Source organism: Varroa jacobsoni, unplaced genomic scaffold, assembly GCF_002532875.2.
Source record: "Varroa jacobsoni isolate VJ856 unplaced genomic scaffold, vjacob_1.0 scaffold_1146, whole genome shotgun sequence".
NCBI lineage: Eukaryota > Metazoa > Arthropoda > Arachnida > Mesostigmata > Varroidae > Varroa > Varroa jacobsoni.
The window spans coordinates 94,047-118,470 of NW_019214048.1; the positions used below are offsets into that span (position 1 = coordinate 94,047).

The following is a 24,424-nucleotide window of genomic DNA, read 5'->3' on the forward strand; positions in this document are numbered from 1 at the left end:
CTAAGGGTATATTACTCACTTCTTTCTTGGACGATGTTGATGCATATCTGTTTGATACGTATATATGGGAGTTGGTCTACGCACCAATCCATAGGAAATGCTTTTGTTAGATAGAATGTTCTTTTTGATTTAGCTCAAAACTTGATAATATATCAGTATATTGATTGAATAATATGATCATAAGAAACTATCATGACCATATTCTTGTGGGAACGTTGTCTGCTTAAATTTGATACGTACGACAGAGAAAATAAGTAGTATAGTATAGCCAAGGCTATCTTCATGAAGATTGCTTCCAAACTTTGATGGCTTAGGTATTTTATAATTATAAAAAAAAATACATCTATAAATAATTTTTGATTACGGAATTCGGCAGGCAACGATTGTGAGTCTCCTAACATACTGTCCGTTTTTTATAATTGAAATCGGTTGTGAAATAGTAACCTCAATACAGTAATTATACCCGCCATTTCGTTCTATTCGTCAAACAGATCCTTCGCGCATCCCCTTGACATTGAAAGTCAAACAAAGTTACTGGTATCATATAAAATTGCTGTAGCAAAATATCTGAGTGAGACGTGACTCTAATAAATAATATGAGCAAAAATTTCGTGATCATTGTTAGCTACTCAACAGTAGTCAACAGTAGTCAGTCAGCCGGCCTGTTCGGCAGCATTGCCTACTAACTGCGAGTCAGCCCAGTAAGTCTTATTTGAAAAATGCCCGCCACTGCCATCTGCCGCTCTGCTCGGGCCACTGTCCCGCCGTCTCTCTAGTCTAGGGATCGAAACAACAACTCACAAGAATCTGGGGACGAGTATTCCCTAGACAGTGAAGTAAGTACATACACAAACCCCCCACACATATTAATGCAGTGCTAGTGTGAATTGTCGTGATCCGAGTCGGCGGAGATTTGCCCCTCCGTTCTCGTCGTTCGCACGGCCGAATACGATGTGAAGACGGGCTCTAGCAAAATGCCAAGCTCAGCCCGTCGATCGCCTACCAAAGACCCTCCGTATCAATGCTACTACGGCAATCGTAGTGTTTGTGCCTCCTGCCGTAAGCACCACTGTGTGGATGCTAGAGCGCTCCTGGTCCTGCTGCAAGTGAAATGACTGCGAATCCCGTCTTGTGTTGTGATGTTGCTTACCGTTCAGCTCTCGGATGTTGTTGCTAGAACGGATGCTGCTATTCGTTTGTGATGTTGTTGTTACGACCGCAGTGGCTACCGCATATGTCGTCGAAGTGACCGCTCCCGAATCTTGTCGTCGTCGTCGCCGCCGCCGTTCCGTGTGAGTGTGTGTCTCCGGGATCGGACTCGAGAAGGATAGGAGACCGTGTTTCGGCTCAGTCCCCCTTCCCCGGCTCCGCGGCCGAGCTCCTTCGGCCGACGCTAGTCTCGCAGGCCCTGCTGCTGATACTGCTGATACCTGCCTGTCGCTGCAGCTCCGTCAGTGGGCAGACTCGAAACGGGTCGAGTACTCCTCGACCGTTCCGTCATCCATTCCACCCAGTCTCCTCAGTCCCCCATTAACCGTAGTCTGTAGTATCTGTTGTAGCTAGTGGCACACAGTGTTCATTTACCCGTTTTTACCCGCGGATTATCACGGTTATCGTACGGTTACGGCTTGTCGTGCCGTTTTATGAGCCTACTGGTGCCGCCACCCGAGTTGTATCCGCATCTGAGCATAGCGCATCTCGTCGTCGCCGTCGCCTTCGCTGTCTTCTCATTTACCACCTTGAACAACGGCTGTTCACCACCCCCTCCCCTTTCTTTGATCGTTCGTAGGCTGTTCTGTACGTTTGAGTGTCTCTCTCACTATGAAAAAGGGGTAGGGGTATTTATACTGTCTTACTTACTAGCTCGTCGTTGGATAAATCAGTAATTGATTCTGATCCAGTCGAAGGAACAACGGCGCTAGCCCCAGCAGTCACGAGAGAACACGCAGTTGTCGTAACGTGTTGTTATCGTAGTTGTCGAGAAGCAACCTCCCCAACCATTAGTGACGCGAGAGAAAGCAAACTAGAGGAAGATAAGGGTTGGGGGGTAGAATAATTGTGTGCTCTTTCTACCGTCCTGTCCATCACCTCTTCTTTGATGTGTACCTCCTCCTGTTACCACTACATCAATAGAAACAGTATTAACAGGCGCAGAAGCAGAAGCTGCAGTCACAGCGGTGGTTAATCATCGACCGGCCGTAATAATCATTATCACCTTTGTATTAACCGCTTGCGGTAACCATATCGTAGTCGGACTTGGTACGTGTACCAATTGCAGTAGGAGAGATACTGGGGATAGAGTAGCTGATAGTGGTGCTATAGTAGTCGTTGTAGTAGCAATAGCTGTCCAGTCCAGCGCAGTGTAGTGTGCATAGGGTGTATACGGACCTCGATCGTGTGGGTTGTGGTATTTCTGTTGCTGCTTCTGCTTTTCTAGTGCTTTGTTTTGTCGTTGGGGTGAGTGTGTGTGGAGTACCGAAGGCGCGAGGCGTCCCAATGTTGTGGCTAGGCGGGCGGCCGCGAGATGACCCATGTGTTCGGCTGGGCGTGGGACGGCGCGCATTGGATCGCCTGGCATAGTTCGTTCTCACTACAGCAGCGACCGCTGCACGATTGCGTACTTCAATTCCACGTGGTGCGCGCTCGTCTCGAGATTAGTCAGCTGCGCCAGAGCGTACAGCTGCTCGGCGGACAGGTGGCCTCCGACGCGGCGCCTCTCGGTGACCGCGTCACGCACGTTGTCACTGACAAGGATCCAACGCGCGAAGAGCTTAACGGTCCCCAGACCCCTCCGCTATCGCGCGGACAGCTGTTACTCAACAAATCAGCTAGTCGTCAAGGCTCAAAGACAGCAGCTAGCGCCCACAGCCACATACTCGAACGCGCCAAGGAGCTCCGTGTCAAGCTTTGGAACGTGAGTCTGTTTGTGCGCTGGGTCGAGTATCAGCTCAGTGGTCTCAGTTCGGGTTTGACTGCATTTGCCGCCGTTGCCGGACTCCAGCAGCAGGTGCAGCAGCTGCAACAACACCAGCATCAACAGCAAACTCACAGCAATCACATAAGCCACAGTCATCAGCTAACGAACGGTTTCAATAGCGCTAGCCTAAGTAGCAGCGCGAGTAATAAGGCTAAGACCGTCGCTCAGCCGAATATCAAAGTCGAAGACCATCGACAAAGATATAAGCCCCAACAGAAAACCCTCAAAGAACCATACCTACACCTTGATCCAGAGTATCCGGCAAGTCCATTTGACGACCCAGGTCACCAACAGAAATTTGTCAAGCGCGAGCGTGCACGAAGATTCGAAGAAATCAACAACAATCTCGTCGACAAGGTACAAGGAAAAGAAGTATCGAAGCGCAAGGACGACACCGGTGGTGGTGGTGGCGGGGGTACCGGAGCGGTAAAAAAATCCATAAATCCTCCCAAACAGCAGTACTGTGAGTGTTGCAACGCGTACTTCTATCACCTAGACGAACACCTGCAGTCTGAGCAGCACCGAAAATTCTTCGGTGCCTCCGACGAGCAGTTCCGCTGCGTGCGAGATCTCATCGATAAATTACAGCCCCAGTGGATGGGCAGTCTGCAGCCGTCGTTAACGCTACAGCAGCAGCAGCACCAAAATAGAGAAACTCTACAGTATCTACAAGTTGCCGAGCATCACCTTTCAGCTAGCCTCGTACATAGTTTGGGCCAACTTGAACAGCAGCTAGCTATCGCTTCTCAAGGTCAGTTGATTATTCTAAAGTATACTTAAATGCTTGTAAAAGGTTTTGAACCATTAAGAAGAATGTACACATACTCTGAGGTTCCCATTGTTCTATATACTCCAGACCCCGTTTAAAACATTTCAACCTATTCCCATGTTTAAGATATATAATTATACAAAGTAATCAATTAAAAGTGTATCTATAAGTACGGAAAAAGTTTATATATATATTATGGAAAGCAAATGAAGGTTCGCGAAAACCTGTATAGCTAGACATGAAAGCAATTTTTGGATTCATGTTTTTTTTGTAGAAATCTATTTTTTGCCTGTATTTTCTTTCTGTCTGGTCACCTTTTGTATTATTTTCACTGGCTGTTTCTCGAAACAGATTGCTGGAGGCATCAAAAGGCTTTGAAGAACGTATTTATCACGAAATCGACAGAAATGAGATTAGACTCGTTTTTTTTTCTTACAGAACCAGTTTTATACATCGGTAACCAGACTACCTGATATTCTTATATCTACTTATGGGAACTACAGATAGTTAACTTAATTTTTCGTATGCAATTTACTATGAGACTTTATTTGTTACGTCAGTTAGAATTCTATAGGACAGACGGCATACCCCAGCTTATTTACTTGACTAACTTTTCGTTGTCAAGCGGTCGTCTAGACTTAATAGCGCCGATGTACACGTGGTGTATGCGCCCGTATTTTTGTGTTTTGCTCCTACTCTGTTGTTCAATTGGTTTGTTTAATGTACTTTTTTTTTTCTACGCTGGATAACAATGTCATGTCCACTGATGCGTGTCAAAGACGAAGACCTACGACTTCTTGCTTCGTTACCGCAGAAAGACGCCGGAGTCCCAGCAACGGCTTTTTTGTATTTAGGCTCATTGTTGATCAGCAACTTAGTCTTCTCCCCGAGACGGTCTTATCGTATCGAGTTGGTTCGTTGCGACCATCGCGTAATCGGTGGTCTCCTACATATATATATATATAATGTACTTTGCAGCTTTTACTGGCGATAAAAGCTCGTAAAGGCTGAATGGTCTTCAGCCTTCTCGCAGCTGTTGCTGGTCTCCTATGTTTCCTCATGCTCATTCAATGACCTCTCAGCTTCCTTCTGTACAAATGTGAAAGAATAACAACTTTTGGCGGTGGCCTAAGGTCGCGATGTCCCTACCTTTTGTCCCGTGCAATCTTCTCATTACCGTCATACGATGCTCGAAGTATACTGTTCGTTGAGACTTTCGGTAAATGTTTGTGGCTTTAGGAACCAGCGACCACCTGTACCGATCACTTCAAGGCTATGAAGTAGCCCAGCAGTCTCCACTAATGTACACAAGCGCGTTTGGGGACCGCATACATTGGATAGCGAGCGAAAAACATATCTAAGCTGTTTAATTCTACAAGAAGCTACTGGAAACAGTGTCTGAAGTAGGTTTGCAGATTTTTTTCAGTAATAAAAAAAAATATGCAACCGCTAATTCGTGTAGCAACGTCGTCCTGTATAATTTAGGCTTGGGAAACTGTCCGACTGGCTCTAGACTGTTCTATTGAGGCGCTAGATCTGGAAGGCCCTTCAGAGCAGTACTTATAAAGATACAATTGGGCTGATGTCAAAAAACATATCTGGTGAAAGTAAAGTCGTGGCAGGTTTCATTACGGTCGATCTTCTTGTAAAAGGACATACAGGTTCAGTTTTGCATTACAGTATTCTCACCATTTAAATTACATTTCTGTTTTTAATAACGAACTTAATATGTATTGGAGTTTATCTAACTAAAATCCAATTCAATGCTGCAGTTTTGGAGAGCCATTTGGAAAACAGCTAGAACTTGTTAACTAATAGTGATGAGTAAACGGAAACGAGTCATATGGCAGTGGAAAACTAAATAATACTGTTTACGAAGAATCTATGGCTTACATAGATAGCTCAATGCCGTTATATGTAAAAGAAAATATTCATCGTGCACTAATCGCCTTTCTGTAACCGTTTGCTAATGAATTCGAGTTTATGAAATTGTCGTCTGTGCTGTAAATGAATGACCAATTATTAAAGGAAATTTCATTCTTCGGACCTTATCAAAATATTTTCTGAAATATCAAATATTATTGGAGGTCTTACCACCTGTATGCGTGAATTAAATGAGTTCCTCCTTTAAAGCATGACCGTGGCAAGTCTAATACTTCCCATTTAGATTGGACCAAAAAGAGGAATAAGAGAAACCTTTCATCTGGTATACAATGATGCTTTTCTTTGATAAAAAGCCATGATAGAGCAGAATACTAGTGTTTCTTTTTAGATAAACTTGCCTGTTTCTTCGAGTGATCTTGTTGAAATTTTACCAGTAATGATCAGCATTCCAGAATAGAAAAGTGATAATTTCCATTGCAACCAGCTACCATGCCTTTTAGAGAAGTTCATGCACTTGCATGACAAATATGTTTTATCAAATTCGTTTCTCTCACTCATTCTTTCTTATTAGGTTAAATATTGGTAACATTTCCAGTGGCCTTAGCTAACCTCTGCGATTCGTACTATTTCCTTGCTATAAATTGGTGGTTCTATGTTTAAAGTGAACACGCTCAGTCTTTGGGTGTGGTGTGCGTTAATTTACAGTAACAACCTGGCCGGCCGTAGCAGCACAAATCACACTCGGACACACTCGGATTACGGCAGAATAGCTTTCTTGTGTTGGCTGCGGCTACATGTTGATGTCGTAGCATTCACATGGTCTTGATTACCACTGACCAGGCAATGATTAGTCTGTGAGCCAAACGAACTCTATTTTGCAGAATCAAACACGCGAACAAGTGTGGGCTTGACACCCATCGAAAGAAAGAGAGACAGATGGCAAAGCTACTGGCTATACTGGATCTCGGTAGCCGCAAATGCAACTATAAACATATAAATGCGCTGATCCGCTGTATCCGGCTACGGGATATCAGAACTGAATAACATGGGCGGGCTGACGAGCCGTGATATCGGTCAGGCTGAAACCGACACAGGACTTTAGGCGCATGCTTCTGCTGTTATGGTATCATCGTTCCCAGTTAGTCGCGTAGCGTCCCTCCCAAGTTGTAATAATAGTGCGGAAGTCTAAGGACTTTCCTGCCATGTCCATATTTTGCAGCAACTGACATTATAGAGAGAGGTAGACAACAATGCAGCCAATGCTTGTACGGTATACCTACATTGATATACCTACCAGTACGTTTATTTATTCGCTGTTCTTTTCGTAGACGCTAATTAGCGAATAGTAGCCTTAGTCTATATACTCCACTTATAACTTTTGGGCCAACATATACAAAGCCATACTAAACATGATGACGTACTCACTCGAGTGTACGCTTAGCCTACAAACCTTCCAAATGTTAAAAGGAAACGTTATTAAATCGTTTTTCACAAGGCTGGATATAATAGCCGATGACAGTTCAAACAGGCAATCCCAAAGCAGCGATGGTCGCGGATAGATTATTAACTCTGTAACTGACGGCACATTTTTTCGGAGTGAAATTATTGACAAGCTAATTTTTGAGCACAATCGACTTTATTCGTAAGTCGAAGATTCGTAAGTTAACAACACCGATTCTCTATATATGACTCTCTCCTACGGCCAACCTCTGCTTGAAATAGACCAGAGGCCATTGTGTGAAGATCTAGTAGCGACACGGACTACACAATCTGCGTAAATAAGGAAAGTTATACCATAGTCTTCTCTAACACCCGCATAAGCCATCGTCGTCGGACAAGTTTTCGTTGACCTTGAATGAGTGACATTTCTATTGTGAATTTGTTGCACTTACGTCGCTCGTTCCCTGTTGATTTTCTATGGTTGTCCCGCTTCTTCTACTTGAGCGTACTGGAATGGACCGAAATGCGTATTTATCTAATGTACTTCTCCTAAGTACACTACACCGTTCTGTGAGTGAGCCTAATTACGGCATCTAATTCATTTATAAATGTACTGAGCCATAATTTAACACACGGAAACAATATGTTTGCAATATTATAACATTAATATATATTAATGTATATATATATATATATATATATATATACTTTCCCTAATCATATATAAAGTATTAGATAATAAACTAATTAGAACCTGATTATTTTTTTTACGCAACCGTACCTTGTGCATCGAACATTTGCGTTCATTGTTGATCGTATCTATGAAATAAAATTATTACTTTAGAACGGAGCTTTTTAGGTTTTCTTTGTGAGATAGTCCCTTTAACAGCAACTAGATGTATGCAGAGTAATAGGCAATCCATTACGCATTTAGCTTATGAGTGAAAATATTGAATTAATTTTATTAAACATAGCAATAATGAGCAACACCAACCTCTTTCTGTATGTTTGGACTGTCAATGCCATTTTTAAAATGGGCTTGAGCGGTTGTCAGGGGAGTGCGTAGTGTGTGCTACGTGTCCTCTAAAGTGTCAACCAGTTGTGCACGTGATCATTATGCTACATTTTTTCACCCACACAATATAACGAACAGATCTAAATCAAAACAATTATATATTGGACCCTGGATCTTAAACTTGAAACACTTAAAAAAAGGAGTACACCTAGAGCGTTGTACGTTTTTTGACGAGCTATTGTTTTAGACAAAGTTATTTTTTTAATAAACGGTATTTTTGATTGAAAGTAAAATATGAATTGAATCGTTTTCATTTCATCAGGTATTTCGATTTCTATGCGCAAACTACGGCGTACGTTTTCACATCAAAACTGCCAAACAGAATTTCCCGATATTACACAGATTCGTATTTAATACTGGATTAGGTGGAATATGACTCCTTATATATGTACACATGTAAAATTTTTTTGGGCAGCACCGTGTAAGGTGTAAACGATGAGGTACAACAGTTGTCGCATCCTCTATGAACTTCAGTGTAACATTGCTTCGTCTGCCCACAGTTGGTGCATAAAATAGGACATAATTTATGCAATTTTTTTCAGTTCTTTTTTTATCCATTTATACCATTCGAAACTGTCTTTTCTTCATGAATCCATTGTAAGTATGTTGGAGGTTGATGAAACCTAAAAAAAAAAGGAATGCAGTCCATTAACTAGAATTGGAGGAGAATGAACTGCGAACAGTCGATCATCGTCGGGCATCATGAAGCTACCAGATTTAGTCAAACATAACGAGCCCATAAACAAAGTGAAGAGCGCATTTAAATATTTCTTTTCATTAACTCTCTACATCTCGCCTAGCTATACGTAGCCCATAATTAGTTTTTTTTTTCATATTTTCATTCGAAAAAATCATGGTTTTCGTTTGGTGAGACCGAAACTATCTTAGACACTCAACAAAATAACACAGTAAACAAGGATCTGTGTCTAACCTTACTGTGTAAAGCAATATGAAGCCATGCACCTGCGAAGACAGATTTGTATTCTTCTCCGTAGAATAACTCAAATTCGTTGGAACCATAAATGGAAAAGGTCTCAAAAGGTCGCTGATAACGGCAACTGAAAACCGACACCAAGCCTGAAAATTTGTCGTAGCACAAAACAATTTATAGTGGAAAAAAATTGTAAAAAACGATAACGAATAAATATTAACTGAAATTTTTATTACAATTTGTACGAAATGGTGTTTTTTTTATTAGTTAGGAAATGAACCTTATGCACCAACCTCATTATATGGCGACCTATTATTAGTAAGCCCACAAATGTTCATAACCTAGCCTTAGTTGTGTTATACACTGCGTACTGACGTTTGACCGCCGCAGTGGACGACAATCAAACGAAAATGTTTTAAAAAAAACAAACCACCGAAGTTGTTTTCCGAGTTCTCGATTTCTGACCGTTTCTGATGCTTCTTCTCCATAGGAGCAGATCATTGTTATGAAATGTAACAATTCGAGAAGGTACGACGATGAAACTATATATTTCGTCGTGCCTGCACACCATTAAATGCAAATCAGAGTCCCAAGGTACGACTGCTCAGTCTCCGCAGCAGCAGTACGTCAGCCATCGCAGTTACTCTAGCGCCAATAACTAACTACCGGTAATTAGACTTAAAATGCTGACAATCACTGAGCCGAGTAAAGCTAGGTGAATGGGTCAACGGATGAATGGAAAGCGTCCGATTTTTCCGTCAGAATCTGTGCACATCTTTCTAAATGCTAGATAAAGAAGTTTGTATAACAGAATCATCGGTCTGAAGGCAAACTTACGTACTTAAGGTTTTTTAAATGTACACTCCAGGTCGTAGCTCACTGTTCTTATAGTACCCATTGTCCGCACTACTACAACAACTGTTGTATGGGCTCTACCGCTGGAAGGAACTGTTCACCGAAAGGACGAGACTGTATTTGAAATATCATGAATATGAGCTGGGAGGGGATGCACGGGTGCAACAATGTTGTAGTACTTCTAGTAGCGGTACCCCTGGCTAGCTGTGGGGCATCTACAGAGGCCCTACAGATCCAGGTGGGGCAATTGGACGCCAAAAATTTGCAGTTCATTCGCTCAGCGCAGTTGTGTTCGATACCCGCCAATACTTTGTTTCTATCTTGTTTCTAGTAGCGAGGTACTGCTAGGGCGGTCATCGTACTGCTAATAAGGAATTTCAATAACGGTACTACTCGCGATTCTGGCTTGCGGAGTGTCAAAATGAGCCTGGATAATCGTGCCTGCTTGACTGCCTATGAGAATGGAACAGAGAGGTCTGTGGAAGGAGAAGTCACTATGGTGGTGGTAAAATGGAACAATTAAGGAAGAGTTGTGAGACTCCCAAATGCATTATGCTATAGGTTTGCGTGTGTGCTTCTGTACTATGTACAAGTGGTGCCTGCTCTGCCAGCGGAAGAGGCCAGGGCACAGACAGTCGCTTAGTGCCGAGCTGTCTCAGCCGATTTGCTGACACATAAGCCGGCGACAGTAGCAGTAACAGCAGTGGTATAAGCTACGGTAATAGGTCCCTGTGATGACAGTGTGCAGCATGTTTGCCTGCTAAACTAGGTCTAGGTTCGAATCCGGGCATAGACATACTTCGTTTCGTGCTCGAGCCAGCCGTCTAATGCAACGCCTAACAGCGGTACCAGACGTAAAACTCGAAATATTTCTTATTGGCTGCGATGGTGGATGCAGGCGAGTGCCAAAAAGCAAAAGGCGCAGCATGCTCAAGCTGGAATTTTTTGCTACAGCCATAGCCTCAGTCCAGCAACATGGAATGGCGGCATATTGCACGTTTCTATCCGCACGCTTACCCGCCCGTTTTTTCAGTTTCGTGTCCATTGCCAGACGATGAACTGCGCAAGAAGCAAAATAGCGGCGAAGAACCTAGTGTTATAGAAAATGAGCCGACTATTGTGGGTGCTACCCAGATGGTGTCAGTTCTGCTGGCACGGTCCAGCATATGACTACTGTTATGAATTTCAATTGACGCGGCTGTTACACGTTACTATTACCATTTCTGATGGTCCTGCTGCTGTTCCTGTTGTACTTGCGGCTGAGACGGCGGCGGCACCGTTCATGGTGGTGGGCGGTTGGCCTTGCTAACTAATGAGACTCCGACGGTCCTTGGTTCAGCCCAGCTTCGTCTGCTGAATCGTTTGCTTTTGGTCCGATCACCACCCCCACTAGTAACAGCAACAATAGCGTGTCTGCTGCTTTCTCCGCTGTTGACGATGCTTGCACTCGCTAAATAATTCCGGCTACGCGGCGATCAAGAAGGCACAACATGGCAGGACGCCGCCCCTGCTGCAAAGCTGTATCAGCCTTTACAACAACAACCAGGTAGCCAAAAAAACTCGCAGTCCTGCTGGGGCCTTGTTCGGCGAGAAAACGACGACTTGCCGCTGCTACTGCTGGTGCTGCTGTATGTATCAATATGTGTACACGCTAGCAGCAGGCCGACACATGGGGATCGCCAAGACGTTAAGCAGCACTGACAATGCGATCTGAATAGCAGAACCAGGAACCGCAGTGGTAAGAAATAGGCGGCTACAAAAGCTGCAAGTTGTTACTTCGATCTACCTAACAACAACAAGGGATTGCTGTTTACCATAGGCATCGACTGCGTGGACCTTGTGTTCATCATAATAAAACTGATGATACCACTATCGTAAAGCAAGGCCACGTACTTCAAACGTCTATAACCTCTAGGTGAAGGAGATGGCCGGCATGCTCGTGTTATCCATGTTTGTTTAGCCTCTTCCCAATACCTATGTGTCTATCAATGTGTATCTTTTACGTGCGTAATCTTTGCTTACCGTAATAGAACATCATTGGTATGACCGGATCCGCGGGAGCGAAATGACCTTCACGTGAACACATAGAATAAAAAGGATTTGGTCGGACTCCGATTCCAGGTTACTAAATTGAGTCAGGCCCAATGTGAGAGATGACACTTTTCTGCCAATATAGATCTGGTTATGTATGCTGTATCGATCAATGGGGCCGTGGCATTGCATGTACTTTTTTATTTCGTTGACCAGGACTAGAACATTTTTGGCAAGTATATGCATTCACCGAGACTAGAAGTATACGCCGTAATTTGCGCATATGTCACTTTTGCTTATTAATCAAAAATGTCAAAGGTATTAGCTATATAGACAAATGTTCGCCCTTTCGAGCCTTTTCTAATGCATTATACTTTTGAAAACTATAAAAGCCCTTGAAAGTATACAGTTGGATATATGCGCGGAACGTTATTTGCACCAACATCCACATATAAGTTGTATGTAAAATAAATCCAAGAACGCGAGAAAAACTACCCCTGTACATATACTGATGGATCATAGCAACATGGAAGGTTATACTCGCTCGACATACGGCAATGGTTTTACAGATGCGTATGATATAAGATTTCTATAGGTACTGCTTTGCTTGATCTTAAACAGATTCTTTCTGTCTGGAAAAGATTTTATAAAAGGTATATAGTATGTGATAATTGACGATCGTACGTGTTTTTGCGTTGCTTACTTGTTCTTTTTGTTTTCGTTAAAGGCAAAAGCACTGAAGCATTACTTCCTTTGGTGGGGCTAGAGTCGTCTCTTGCCCTGCCAGCTCTCCCTGAAGCTCGACAACAGCAACGTCATCAGCAGCCCTCGCAAAAGCCCTCAACGACACCATTAGGTGGGCGAAACAGTAACAATTACAGTGTTGTTGGCAGTACGTCCGCTGCGGTTTCAAACAACAACAACAGCCGCTCTGCTGCCGCAGGCTCGGGAACAAACGGACTTACTTCGTTATCGGCAGTAAACAGCAGCGTCGTGGGCAGTGGCAACGGCGACATGCACCCAGCGAGCGCTTACGCGCTCAACATGCGCCAGCATATGCTCAACCAGGCGTACCGGAACGCTGCAAGTTCTGGTCAGCCGGCAGGGGGTGCTGTCGGTGGTGTTGGGGCACATGCGGCGCTCCTTGGCCGCCAGGCACCTGCATCCGCGGGACACTTCGATTCCGGCCATGGAGGTCACCATGTTTCAAATTCAGGTTGGTTGTTCATCTTGATTTAACGTCTAAACTCATTTTCCTGTTCGACTTCGTTAATTTATTTCTTCGCTGTTGATAGAGATGATGATCAAACACCGCTATCGTCATTTCGTGCTTCGACACGCGCTAGCTTGTATTTCGCTTCCCTCTAGAATATATGTCTAACCTTTTAACTACTAAGTAATTAAGAATCGGCATGTAAAATTGTAGATGTGAAAATAAAAGATGTGCGTTGCGACTAATCACTTAGACATGGCACATAATATTTGCAATAGTGCGATTCGCAGATGTCAAAACAAATAAAAGCGGAAAAATCTAAATTTATTGCGCAAAGACATATTATTCTATTCATGTTGGGGGGGGGGGGGTAAATATAGGTAAGTGTGGTAAAAGCACTTTTAAAATGATAATTGCAAGACTAACGATGTAATACCTTTTCATTGCAAGGTAAATCTCCATGAAGTCTGCCAGTAGACGAACTTGGTTGGTTATTCACACTAACACAGATAACTCTATACAGCATTAGACATTTGAACGAGATTTACCATTTGAAGCACCTTGTCATTTGATTTATACGATGAGTAGTTCATGAACGTTGAGAACATCTTTGGTGTTATCAGTATAGTGGAAAACAATGTTATCATTATTTAGTAGCTCCAAGGTATCCACACGTAATAAGGAGATAATTGTATAAGATTGTGCCCGTATCTTCTTTAGTGTGAGCTAGTTAACGTCTAGCCGTACTAGGTGTATCGGAAACTTCAGATGATTACTATAGCTGTTTTGCTTCTATATTTCTTTTGAGGTGCTATTGTGAGAGCAAAAAAATAGCTTGCGGACGCATTCGATCTTACGATAATTTACGACCTTTATACTAACTATATAAGCAAAATACCATTCACCACAAGATGTTTAGCGATTGTGGTTATATAAAAAATTTATTATTGCAGTGGGAATTACCATCATCATCACATTCATTTGATTCAGTAAATCCTGCGGATCGGTCAGGTCCTCTGCAGAGGAAGATTGGCATCGAAAACTTGCACGGACAAGACCCCTTCGTATCCTTCTCATGCCTCGACGTTAAAATACGGTTTTTACATATTCTCTCCATGATACTGCAAATGTAATTTTGCAGTGTCATGGAAATTGCAGAATTTGCCTCGCAATACTACTCGATAGTGCTATCTACACAACACTGCTGAATACACATTTTTTGAATCAAGCACTTTCTGAGTGTACAGTGTGGATAGCGATTAGTCAGCTTCATTAAGGTCCGCTCTTACAGGAGAATTGAACTCGTAAAACACTATACGCATACTGAAAGATCTGATCTCTCCAAGCCGGAGAAGGCGCTTCGGTGCGCTTTACTTTACCTTCACCTTATTCGTCCGAATACCACGTTTTGCGGAACTTTCCTCCGAAGTGCCCACAACTGCACACAGCCAAAATATACCCTCGTTCAGCGTAAATCTCAACCATAGATACGCACACCTATGGGATATGAGTAATTAACTGAATTTGCATTCTAATATATTTTAGTAAATAAAATGGTTGTCTGGCAGCCACACGCACGTAAATTCAGAGTTGGACAGCGAGCTTCAAGTGACGGACATGAATGAAGCGAAACTTTATGGCTCTTATAGAAGGGTTCACTTGTTCGGTTTACGGACGTTAGTGATTAGGTAGTTTTGCAAAGGCAAACAATAGTTGGCCGGTCTTGTGCAGGTCAAATAAAAAATAGAAAACTACTGTGATATAGTGTGTTAACTATATATGTATGTGCTGTGTCCTTTTCTTCATTCAGTCATCAGCTACATGTCAAGACTAACGTAGGCGAAACTAACATACATGGTCAAATGTGGACTTCTCTTTGTAGGCGTTGCCCTAAAGGGAGGTGTACCCGAAAGCATCGAAGGTTTAGAAGGGGGAGCCTCAGCTGGCGTCGGCCATCGGGGTGTTGGCGGCGCGGGACCTGGCGCTTCCCAATCTGCCAACCCGTTTCAAGGGTTAGATCTACTTAATAGTACTGAACAGCTGATTGCTGCAGCAACCGCTGCAACCTCAGGGGTGCCCTTAGATTTTTCACGCACGGCACCTCCACATCATAGTTTAGCGGCAGCTATGATGCGAGATTTGTCAGCTCATCTACCCACAACACCAATTTCACACCATGCCATGTTAGCTGCCCATCATCCGCATGCGGCTGCCTACAATTTATCGCAAGCCGCACAAGCGGCTCACAATGAGAAGATACTCGATGATTGGCTACCGAAATTACAAGACCAACTTGGTGTCGGCCATTCCGGTCATCACGGAGGTCATCATACCGCTACTGGGGGACAGGCGAGCAGCACGCAAGCACTTGATATGTGGAATGCTTTGGGACAGGACCAAAACACGGCTGCGCAACCCAATGTACTTGATTTGTTTGCGGCATTGGGCGGCACTGGCGATCAGGATTTTGCGCAGCTAAACTTGCAGAGCTTTCTGCAGGTAATGACGAACGTTGAGGAGGATCGAAAACGGGCGCAACAGATATACAATCAGGCGACCACTGCGCCAACGGGGGGTCATCATCATTCAACTGGAGCGCACTACCAGCAGCAACAACAACAACAAACGACACAAAAGAATAAAGAACGACATAGTCACAGTCAGCAAATCCACCATCAGGGCCAGGGCCAATTAAGCAACCAGGGTAACAATTCCGTGGCCCCGGCTCCATCAAGGTCCGAACTACCTGACCTCCCTGATCGCGTTGTGAATGCAGATCCGTCGCCCAAAGACAAAGACTACGACACGGCAGGGTCGCAAAGTGCCACTCCGAGCCCACAGGAAAGTCATCAACAAACTACGCCGCAGCAGCAACGGACGAATCGAGCCGCCTCTTCAGTACAGCCTCATCAAACGCAAGATTATGATAGTCCCTTACAAAAATCACAGTACAGTAGTCCAATGCCTAAAGATGAGCTACCTGAAGCGAACTTAGTATCCAAGAAGACCCCCGGACAAGATGACGCTAGCCAACATGATTCCAAAGGATTCTCGGATAAACAGCTTGAGATGATTAATCAGGGTTTATCCGAGTTGCACAAATTAATTGATCAACCCGGATCAGTCGATAATCTTTCTGCGGTTAGCACGGCGAATAACACACGAGTTGTAGACGCGTCACCACAAGGCCCACCCAGTAACAACCAACAGCAGCAAGCGCAAGACTTCCCGCAGACGTTTACTCCCGAGATCTCAGGTCCCCAACAGGCGCAGAATGCTTTTCCCGATGTGGTTTCGCCCTTCGATGGCCAACAGGGTGGGCAGTTGAGCCAGCAACAGCAGGGGCCAACGCAGCAGACTCACACACCTCAACAGGGCCATCATACACCTCAACAGGGCCATCATACACCTCAACAGGGCCATCATACACCTCAACAAGGACATCATACGCCTCAGCAACAAGGGCACCATACCCCTCAGCAACAGGGACATCATACGCCTCAGCAACAGGGACATCATACGCCTCAGCAGCAGGGACACCATACGCCTCAGCAGCAGGGACATCATACACCTCAACAAAGCCACACGCCTCAACAAGGCCACACCCCTCAGCAGCAGGGACATACGACCCCGTACTACGAAGGTGGACCCCGGTCCGTCCCGCCACCGGGTCAGATGCAAAATAACCCCCCGTCCGTACCAACGACTAACCCACCTTCGGTGCCAATGAGCGAGAACGGACTTACTCCTCAGCATACGCCCCAGCGGCACGGACCACTCACCCCGCAGCCAATGCTACATCAGCCACCTACCCCGCACACTCCACACACACCGATGACTCCCCACACACCGTTAACCCCACATAATAACAATAACCAAGGAGAGCACATGCAGAGCCCGGCGGGCCTGCATGGTCGGGCGCCGCAGCAGCAACAGCAGCCCAACGCAGCAGCAACCAGCTCAATGGGACAGATGCTGCAGCAGCAACAACCGGCCAATGTAGCCCCTATGGACCAGCAATCAGCGTCGCAGGGTCAACCCAACGCCATGGACAAGTACGACTTCCAGGACGACCCCCTGGCAGGCGCGCCTGTCGATTCGCAGATGGCGAGTCCTTGGCATCAACATCAGCAGCAGCAGCAAGTATTGCCTAGCCTGCAACACATGGCGGCAGACAAGGGCGACTGGCAGTCGACAGGCCTTCCCCAGTTTGAGGCCATCTCAAGCGACAACGCTAAGGATGGCCACGCTCAGGGGATGGTCATGACGGCCATGGACCAGGGCATGGGTCAGACAGGGCCGCATCAGCAGCAGCAGCAGATGGGGACTCACCACCACATGTCCGGCCATATGGCTAACGACAACGCAGCGCCTGTGCCAGCCCCGTACGAGAAGGAGCTTCCGTCCAAGTACCTCAAAGGCCGAGGTTACCAGGGTTATGGGCAACAGCAACAACAACAACACGGAATGTCCGGTGGCATGGGGATGGGTGGTGGTCTGATGAGCGGTGGTGGCCTGATGCCTGGTGGCGTTTTAAGTCAGGAATCAAACGACGTTCTCAGCTCGCAGGACTCGAATTCGCTCGCGTCCAGCAACGCTAACACGCCGCAACACTCCGGCGTACACGGCAACACAACAACTGGACAGCAGCAGACTTCAATAACGAGGTGTGTATGGGGGTTGATTAAATTTAATTATGTAATTCTAAAATCTTCTTTTCTCACTCACTTAGATTTTTTTAGATAGGAAGTTCCATAGAAAGCTTCAACGCGCATTTTCAATATAATAATCAAATAAGCCTATATACGTATGTTAAAAATACTTTCTTTGTTATGAATTTTCAAATGAAATTTCAGTTTCGGATACCATAATGAAACGAGTAAAGACTCAACGGACTTTGCGGCGCTCGATAAAAAGTCATACGTGCATGCAATTGCGCAGCACCACCAGCAGCAGCAGCATCATCATCAACAGCATCACCAACACCATCAACACCAACTGCAGCAACAGCAACAACAAGTGCAGCACCAACAGTCCGGAGACAGTGGATCCCACAATCGTTGGACGGCTCAGCGAAAAGCAAAACGCGGTCGGTATGGCGGTATCAAGCTGCAGTTTACCCCTGCAGGTAGAAACAAAACACAGGGGGCAGGTGGAGTAGGGCCGGCTGGTTACGGCAGTCAGCACGGAGGACATCACTCGATGTTCAGCCCCAGTCAAAATAACAGCCACGCAGCACGTGAGTAACAGGCACCGAAAGAAACATGAACTAGATACGTGCTTCTTCGATTGTATCATGCATATGTGCCGGAAGGTATCGTGAGTTGATTTTCTATAGCTAATCGGTCTATGATGTTGTACTTGTCGCGCGAAGACCTGTATAACCTAATTCTCAAAGTAAACCCATGGTTTTTAAAAAAAAATCAAATGTGCCCCAAACAAGAATAAATTCTCTACTTTTCTGACTTGAATTCTACGAAAATATACGCTCGTGTTTTGAAAATTTACTAAGTGTTGCGAGCCGCTTGATACAGATGGTACAACGTTTATAGTGTGCGAGAAGACACATATTTCTACTGCGTGTATGGTTCTTACTATGTCCTGGCACACGCATTTGTTGTTTCAATTACAGCGAAAGGTGATCCATATGACTGGAACGATGAGGACGAAGCTTCACTGACGCCAACTATCCGAAAAAGGAATTCACGCAATTCCCACGCTTCGTCGGCTCCACTTTCTTTCTCACAGTTCACCCAACAGCAACAGCAACCACAACAACCCGCCCACCCCTTTCATTACCAACAATTCCACGAACAGCAGCAGCATGCTGCGACAAGTAGCTATCAGCAGCCGTCGTACGGTCATAATCAACAGCACGGCTACCAACAGCAACATTATCAACAAGGAACTGGAGGAGGTTCGGGAGGAGGAGGAGTAGGATACCAAGAGCAACAGCAGCAGCAGCAATCTTCGTATCATCACCAGCCACCGACTCAGCCACCGCAAAGTTCAAGCTCATCATCGGCAGCGGGAGGATCGGCCTCACAGGTATCTGGTTCGAACTCCACTGACCCTCATGACGAATGGAAAATGAAGATGGTCTCCGAAACCAAAATCGTGCTTAAGAAGTTCAGTTTATCGTCGGGGGGCAAACCAATGTCATATAGTAAACACCCGCGAAAGCGGCATATATAAGCCTATATTATTCCGAGGGGGAGAAAATCAAATACATAATTACCTAGAGAGGAAAGTCGTCAAAAGGTGACTGGTTGAATACGTAACTAAGTTGAGACATTAGTTTTCTCTCCGCGTGTGTTTAATAATCAGTCATACAAAAAAGGGCGGGGAAGGAATAGAAGGAAGGAATAGTGGAAATTCGGACAATATTTACCGCCAACGTTGTGACGGGGCGAATAGGATCTGCTGCTACTGATTATTGTCACCCTGTGAAAGCAGTATGTGATGGCGATACGCGAAAAAATGATCATAATGAGACTAACTAGGAAATGGCATACGGTTGCGTTTCATGCGCGATTGTGACACATCTACTTGTGTGAGTTTTGAAAAGATAGGGGAGCACTATCCTATTCCTTCGATCGAGCCGAAGCCGTCGGATGAACGGAGAAAAAGAAAAAAACCCTCGAACTTTTGGTTAATTGTGGTAATAATGACGATACGGACACTCGTTAGCCCAGTGGTGTGCCCTAAAGGCTTCTAGCATGATAGCGTTGTTTACTATGGCCGACGGATGGTACGGCGATGTGATGATATTACAATACGTCGAGCCGAGAATGAAGGGCGTCGAACTTTGCGTAGTTCTAGCAGTTTTATTATGAGCATATTCAAATATAGTTAGCTAGCAAGTTAGATTTTAATTTAGCCACTAGGGTTAGCTACTGAACATTTAGTGCATAGGGATGTTTATTGTGTCGGGAACGGATTGCCTATTTCTCCGCTCTGGTCATCTCTGAAGAATCGATTGATCGGTTGCCTCGCTTTTTCTAGCAGTGTTTTACGATGCAACTGATTCCGCGGAACTGTTTCCGAGTATATACATACAGATACAATAGATACATCCATATAGCTAGGGAGTAAGAACAACTGGTGAAAAATTACAAGGCAGCCGATGAGGACAGTGTATATACGTAGCATCGTGGTAATGATAGTTATAATAGTGATGACAGTACAGTGTACAGTTCGAGTAACTCATGTGTATGCATCTGAACCCAGTTACCTCTATCGACGGATCGACCCGTAATGACTATGATCAAGTGTACAGGAAAGGCAAAGGCCAGTTCTTTATAAATACTAGAGAAGGAGATATTGGAGAAGGGAGAGAGGCCGTCTTGAGGGACAGACATTTTTTTCTTGTAAGAAGTTTTATGTAAGCGCACGTGTGTCTGTATATGTGTATTTGCGATTGGGTTTTCAAAGAGGATAATGAGGGACGATGTGCTGAATTACCGGCCGGCCATAAATCTCACCCGTTTAGACTTCAGTTTCACAAGTTGATATGTTTTGATGATCTCCTCGTCATCGATTAGGAACGGGCAAAATGTAGAGAAACAAAAATGCAACAACGACGAGGGAATTAGATAAATGGTCAGGTGGCGGCGGGAGATTATTTCGAAGAACCTGTGCTCAAATCCTTCTTCCGTTTTCGAATAATAAGTCCTACTGGCAGCTTGGCCCTGTTAGTCAGGCCCCGCCGCCTAAGGGCCATTAAAGTTACGTTCCTTTTTTGTGTTTGATACAGATATGACACGAATTCAAGAAAAGTAAGAATTATAACAATAACATTATTAGTGCTATGATAATTACTGTAAGCCATGATATATGACAACAATATAGTAATTGTGAAAGTGACGGCAACTCTAACGAGGAGCTACGAAAACGAAATGGGAGCTATTTATTCTAAGACAAGTACATATATATATATATATATATATATATATATATATATATATATAAAGGAAGAGAGCGGGAAAGAGTGCGTATAGCGGTGTGACAAGCAATCAACCAAGATGGCTGGGTCTTGTAAAGAGTCGAAATAGAGCTCACTGTATTAGGCGAAAACAGGAGCAACTTGTATTCTATGTATACGACGATAATTAATAATTTAGCAGACATCTTATCGCATAGCGTGACGGAGCGATCTCCGTCTGAGTAGCAACACGTAGAAGAAATTTCACACAAATAAGGAACCAGAAATGCGAAGGTATGCAAAGCAACAGAACAATGAGTGAATATCATATGAGGGATAGGGAAGGCTCGAACGCTACAAACCAGAGAGCTAATCGTTCAATAAACGCGGCTAGATACTAGTGAAGTTTGCCCGATCTAAGCGGATGACAATTAGCTTAGCAGAGACAAGGATGATTTTCTTTTCTTTCAGTTCGGATTCATCGATAAATCAGTAACTGATGGTTAGATGAGGCAACCGACAACAGAGGAATGACTCGCAAAATCTATAAATACGAACATCCGAATAAATGTAGTTCATAGGTAAATCAAAGTGCGTCATAGCGCTTATAGCAGTAGTGAGCTGGCGTTATTGTTGATACACAGAGCGACGCGCGTCGAATGGACTAAGATGCCGTTGACAATGTATATCACAGAACGTCAATCCATAAATATGTATTATATAATAGGATAACATCTACATAACTATATTAATGTGATGTGATGTAATGTGACGACATGTGGTGAGATGCCGGCGTCGAATTTACACACAATAAATTCACACATAAACATAAAAACGAAACACCTTCTGGGGGCCAGATTAATATTGAATGATGTTAACTAGATACAGATACGAGCAAAACATGCAGAAATCATCATACGCCAGAGATAATGGGGACATTTTTATGGGTATGTGGTGTTTGGATAATTGATGTAATTAGTAATTAACTATTGGCCGGTACGGCGAACATTTTGACATACGCTTGAACCATTAAGGATTACAGTGGGTGCAGGAAGTACCAATTTAATTGTTTGATATCGCTTGCTTATGTTTTTGATCACGTATAGGCACCGTTTTAAGTTGTTTAACTATTTAAGATAATTACTAGTAGTAGCAGTAGTAGAATAAAATATTGAAATATTATGCCGATAATATTGTCTTAGTCTAAAGGTTACTGAAGTCAAATGGGAACAGCCGATGGAGTGACAATGAGCGTGGGAAGCTTGGTTGAAAGTAAGCGTGGTTATGGGCTACCCTTTTCACACACACAAATATATATATATATATATATATATATATATATAGCTTTTTGCCAATGACATGCCAATTCTTGTGGACTATGCTGATCATATGGGTTAGATGCATCTAGACGACAAGGAAATGAAGCAACAAGCAGGGAGAACGCAGGAGGGAAATGATACGAAATACGTAGGGGAAAATCATAATCCGTTAGACTCGGAGAATGTCTTCCGGCCTTGTTCGAGCGTATTGTCTCTTTTTGAAGAAGTAACACACGAGTGAAAAGAATGATGATATCACGAATTAAGGAGGAGATCACCGTCATTACAGAATGCGTGTTCAGGCTGAGGTTAGATAGAATACAATACAATAATGATAAACGATGAAAAATAAGAGAAAAAGGGGGGCGATAAAAAGGGTAAAATGGGGTGGCATAAAACAAGAGACCGACCCACAACTACCATGCATACAATTGTACATATTCTTGATGTTCATATGTTTCCTCTTTATTTATGCATCGTATGTACTATACATGAGCAAGCAACTCAATGATCGCGATCGTATTATTATTATCATAGAGCGATGGAAGGCTATAAAAGCTGAATGGCAGGGGCACCCAACGATTAGGTCAATAATGATTCTAATAGTAATAAAACGATTGTAGCATGTATGAATTCAACAGTAAGGCACAGCGACGTGCCCAGTAAATACAGCGGATGTGCTAGAAAATGCGAACTGGCCGACGTGCAGATCAAGAATGAATGTGGTTAAAGGCAAAACTCTTTTTTGGGGCAAATTTGAAGTGCGGCCAGATACGGCAGTACCGGCGCTGAGGGAAGATGAGAAATGGGAGTATTGGAAACGTTTCGAATATGCCTTCATTGTCGAAAACTAAATGTAGTACTTTTAAATGAGTTATCTAAAGGTGGCAGTATGTCGCCTGACTTGCCTGAAGCATCACCGAAGTGTCTGAGATTTGACCAATTGTCAGGCTACTTTTTCTATCGTTGAATTTCACGCATCTCCTTTGATAAATAGTAGGCAGATGAGCTTACCTCTGCCGAAATATTTCTAATAACTAAATTCAAAGTGTTTTTTCTTCTTGTTTTTATTGATACTTCTAAAAATACTATGCCCGATATGTGCACCAAATGACAATTTAAGAACACAGCCTTTTAAGGCGCTTGACAAGTCTTAAAACCAGTGATGTCTTCAGACCTAATTACAAATCTTTATATTGTGACGTATTGATCTATTTAATCAAAGAAAAAACAATGCAAGCATCATTTAGCAAACAATGTCTTCGATTCCTTTTAAGGACAGAAAACCTAGCCCCACTTGCAAACGTCACGTCAGATTCCCATTTCTAGCCTTTTGGCCCCATACAGCTTTTGGCTGTCTCAGGTTGTCTAAGTCGGATGCCAGCATCAAGAGCCCTTCTGCCATGATGTCGACACTATTTTCTTTTTAGAGAATTAAATTACTATTGGATAAAAAAATGTTGCCTGCGAGCGTTTCGGTGTATATACAACATATTGAGTGTAAAAATGGCCAATAACATTATCTCTGTACATACGTGGTGCAATAAACCTTAATAAAAATGAAAAACTGAACATACCTTCCTGCTGCAACAGCATTCTGGAAATAAACAATAATAACAAATAAAAAATAAGAACGTTATTGCCGACATCTGTTGATGTTATTTTTCAGAATAGTAACTATTAAATAAACACTGAACATTTTTTTTAGCTGCTAATAAATAGTCCTCTGAACAGCACATGTTTCCATCTGGGTTGAACAAACAAGCAGTTGTTTCAGTAATGGAACTAGTTGATAAAAGAAACCCATAACGCTTTCTAAAAGCACAACAAGCCGTACAATTTGTTGTGCTTTTAGCACTAGTGGCTTTTATTGTAGGCGTAATGCATACATGCAGCAGAGGCTACTTTCGACAGTGCCCTAGCTTGACATATGCTTGAATGAATGTAAAAAACAATATTAGTTAGCAGAAACAAAAGATTAAAACGAACTTATTGAGTTTTTAATA

The 24,424-nt window shown here is 43.6% G+C and overlaps 1 protein-coding gene and 1 long non-coding RNA gene across 2 annotated transcripts; one reads left to right on the top strand and one right to left on the bottom strand.

Annotated features, from left to right (window-relative positions):
- Positions 1–885: 885 nt before the first annotated feature.
- On the top strand, positions 886–24,064 carry LOC111267104 (uncharacterized). Its single transcript, XM_022845104.2, has 5 exons — positions 886–3,728; positions 12,690–13,178; positions 15,058–17,842; positions 18,032–18,414; positions 18,808–24,064. The coding sequence occupies exons 1-5, from the start codon at positions 2,525–2,527 to the stop codon at positions 19,368–19,370; spliced, it is 5,424 nt and encodes a 1,807-aa protein (XP_022700839.1). The 5' UTR covers positions 886–2,524; the 3' UTR covers positions 19,371–24,064.
- Positions 7,574–11,595, bottom strand: LOC147752585 (uncharacterized). Its single transcript, XR_015313659.1, has 3 exons — positions 11,150–11,595; positions 9,077–9,222; positions 7,574–8,768 (listed from the first exon to the last, which is right to left on the bottom strand). It is a non-coding gene; the product is annotated as an uncharacterized LOC147752585 (long non-coding RNA).
- Positions 24,065–24,424: the final 360 nt, after the last annotated feature.

Bases quoted from the DNA above. Each gene is read 5' to 3' on its own strand.
- LOC111267104 (XM_022845104.2), top strand. From the start codon at position 2,525: ATGACCCATGTGTTCGGCTGGGCGTGGGACGGCGCGCATTGGATCGCC. The intron at 13,179-15,057 runs GTTGGTTGTTCA...TTCTCTTTGTAG, and splicing joins TCACCATGTTTCAAATTCAG to GCGTTGCCCTAAAGGGAGGT. The intron at 17,843-18,031 runs GTGTGTATGGGG...ATGAAATTTCAG, and splicing joins CAGCAGACTTCAATAACGAG to TTTCGGATACCATAATGAAA.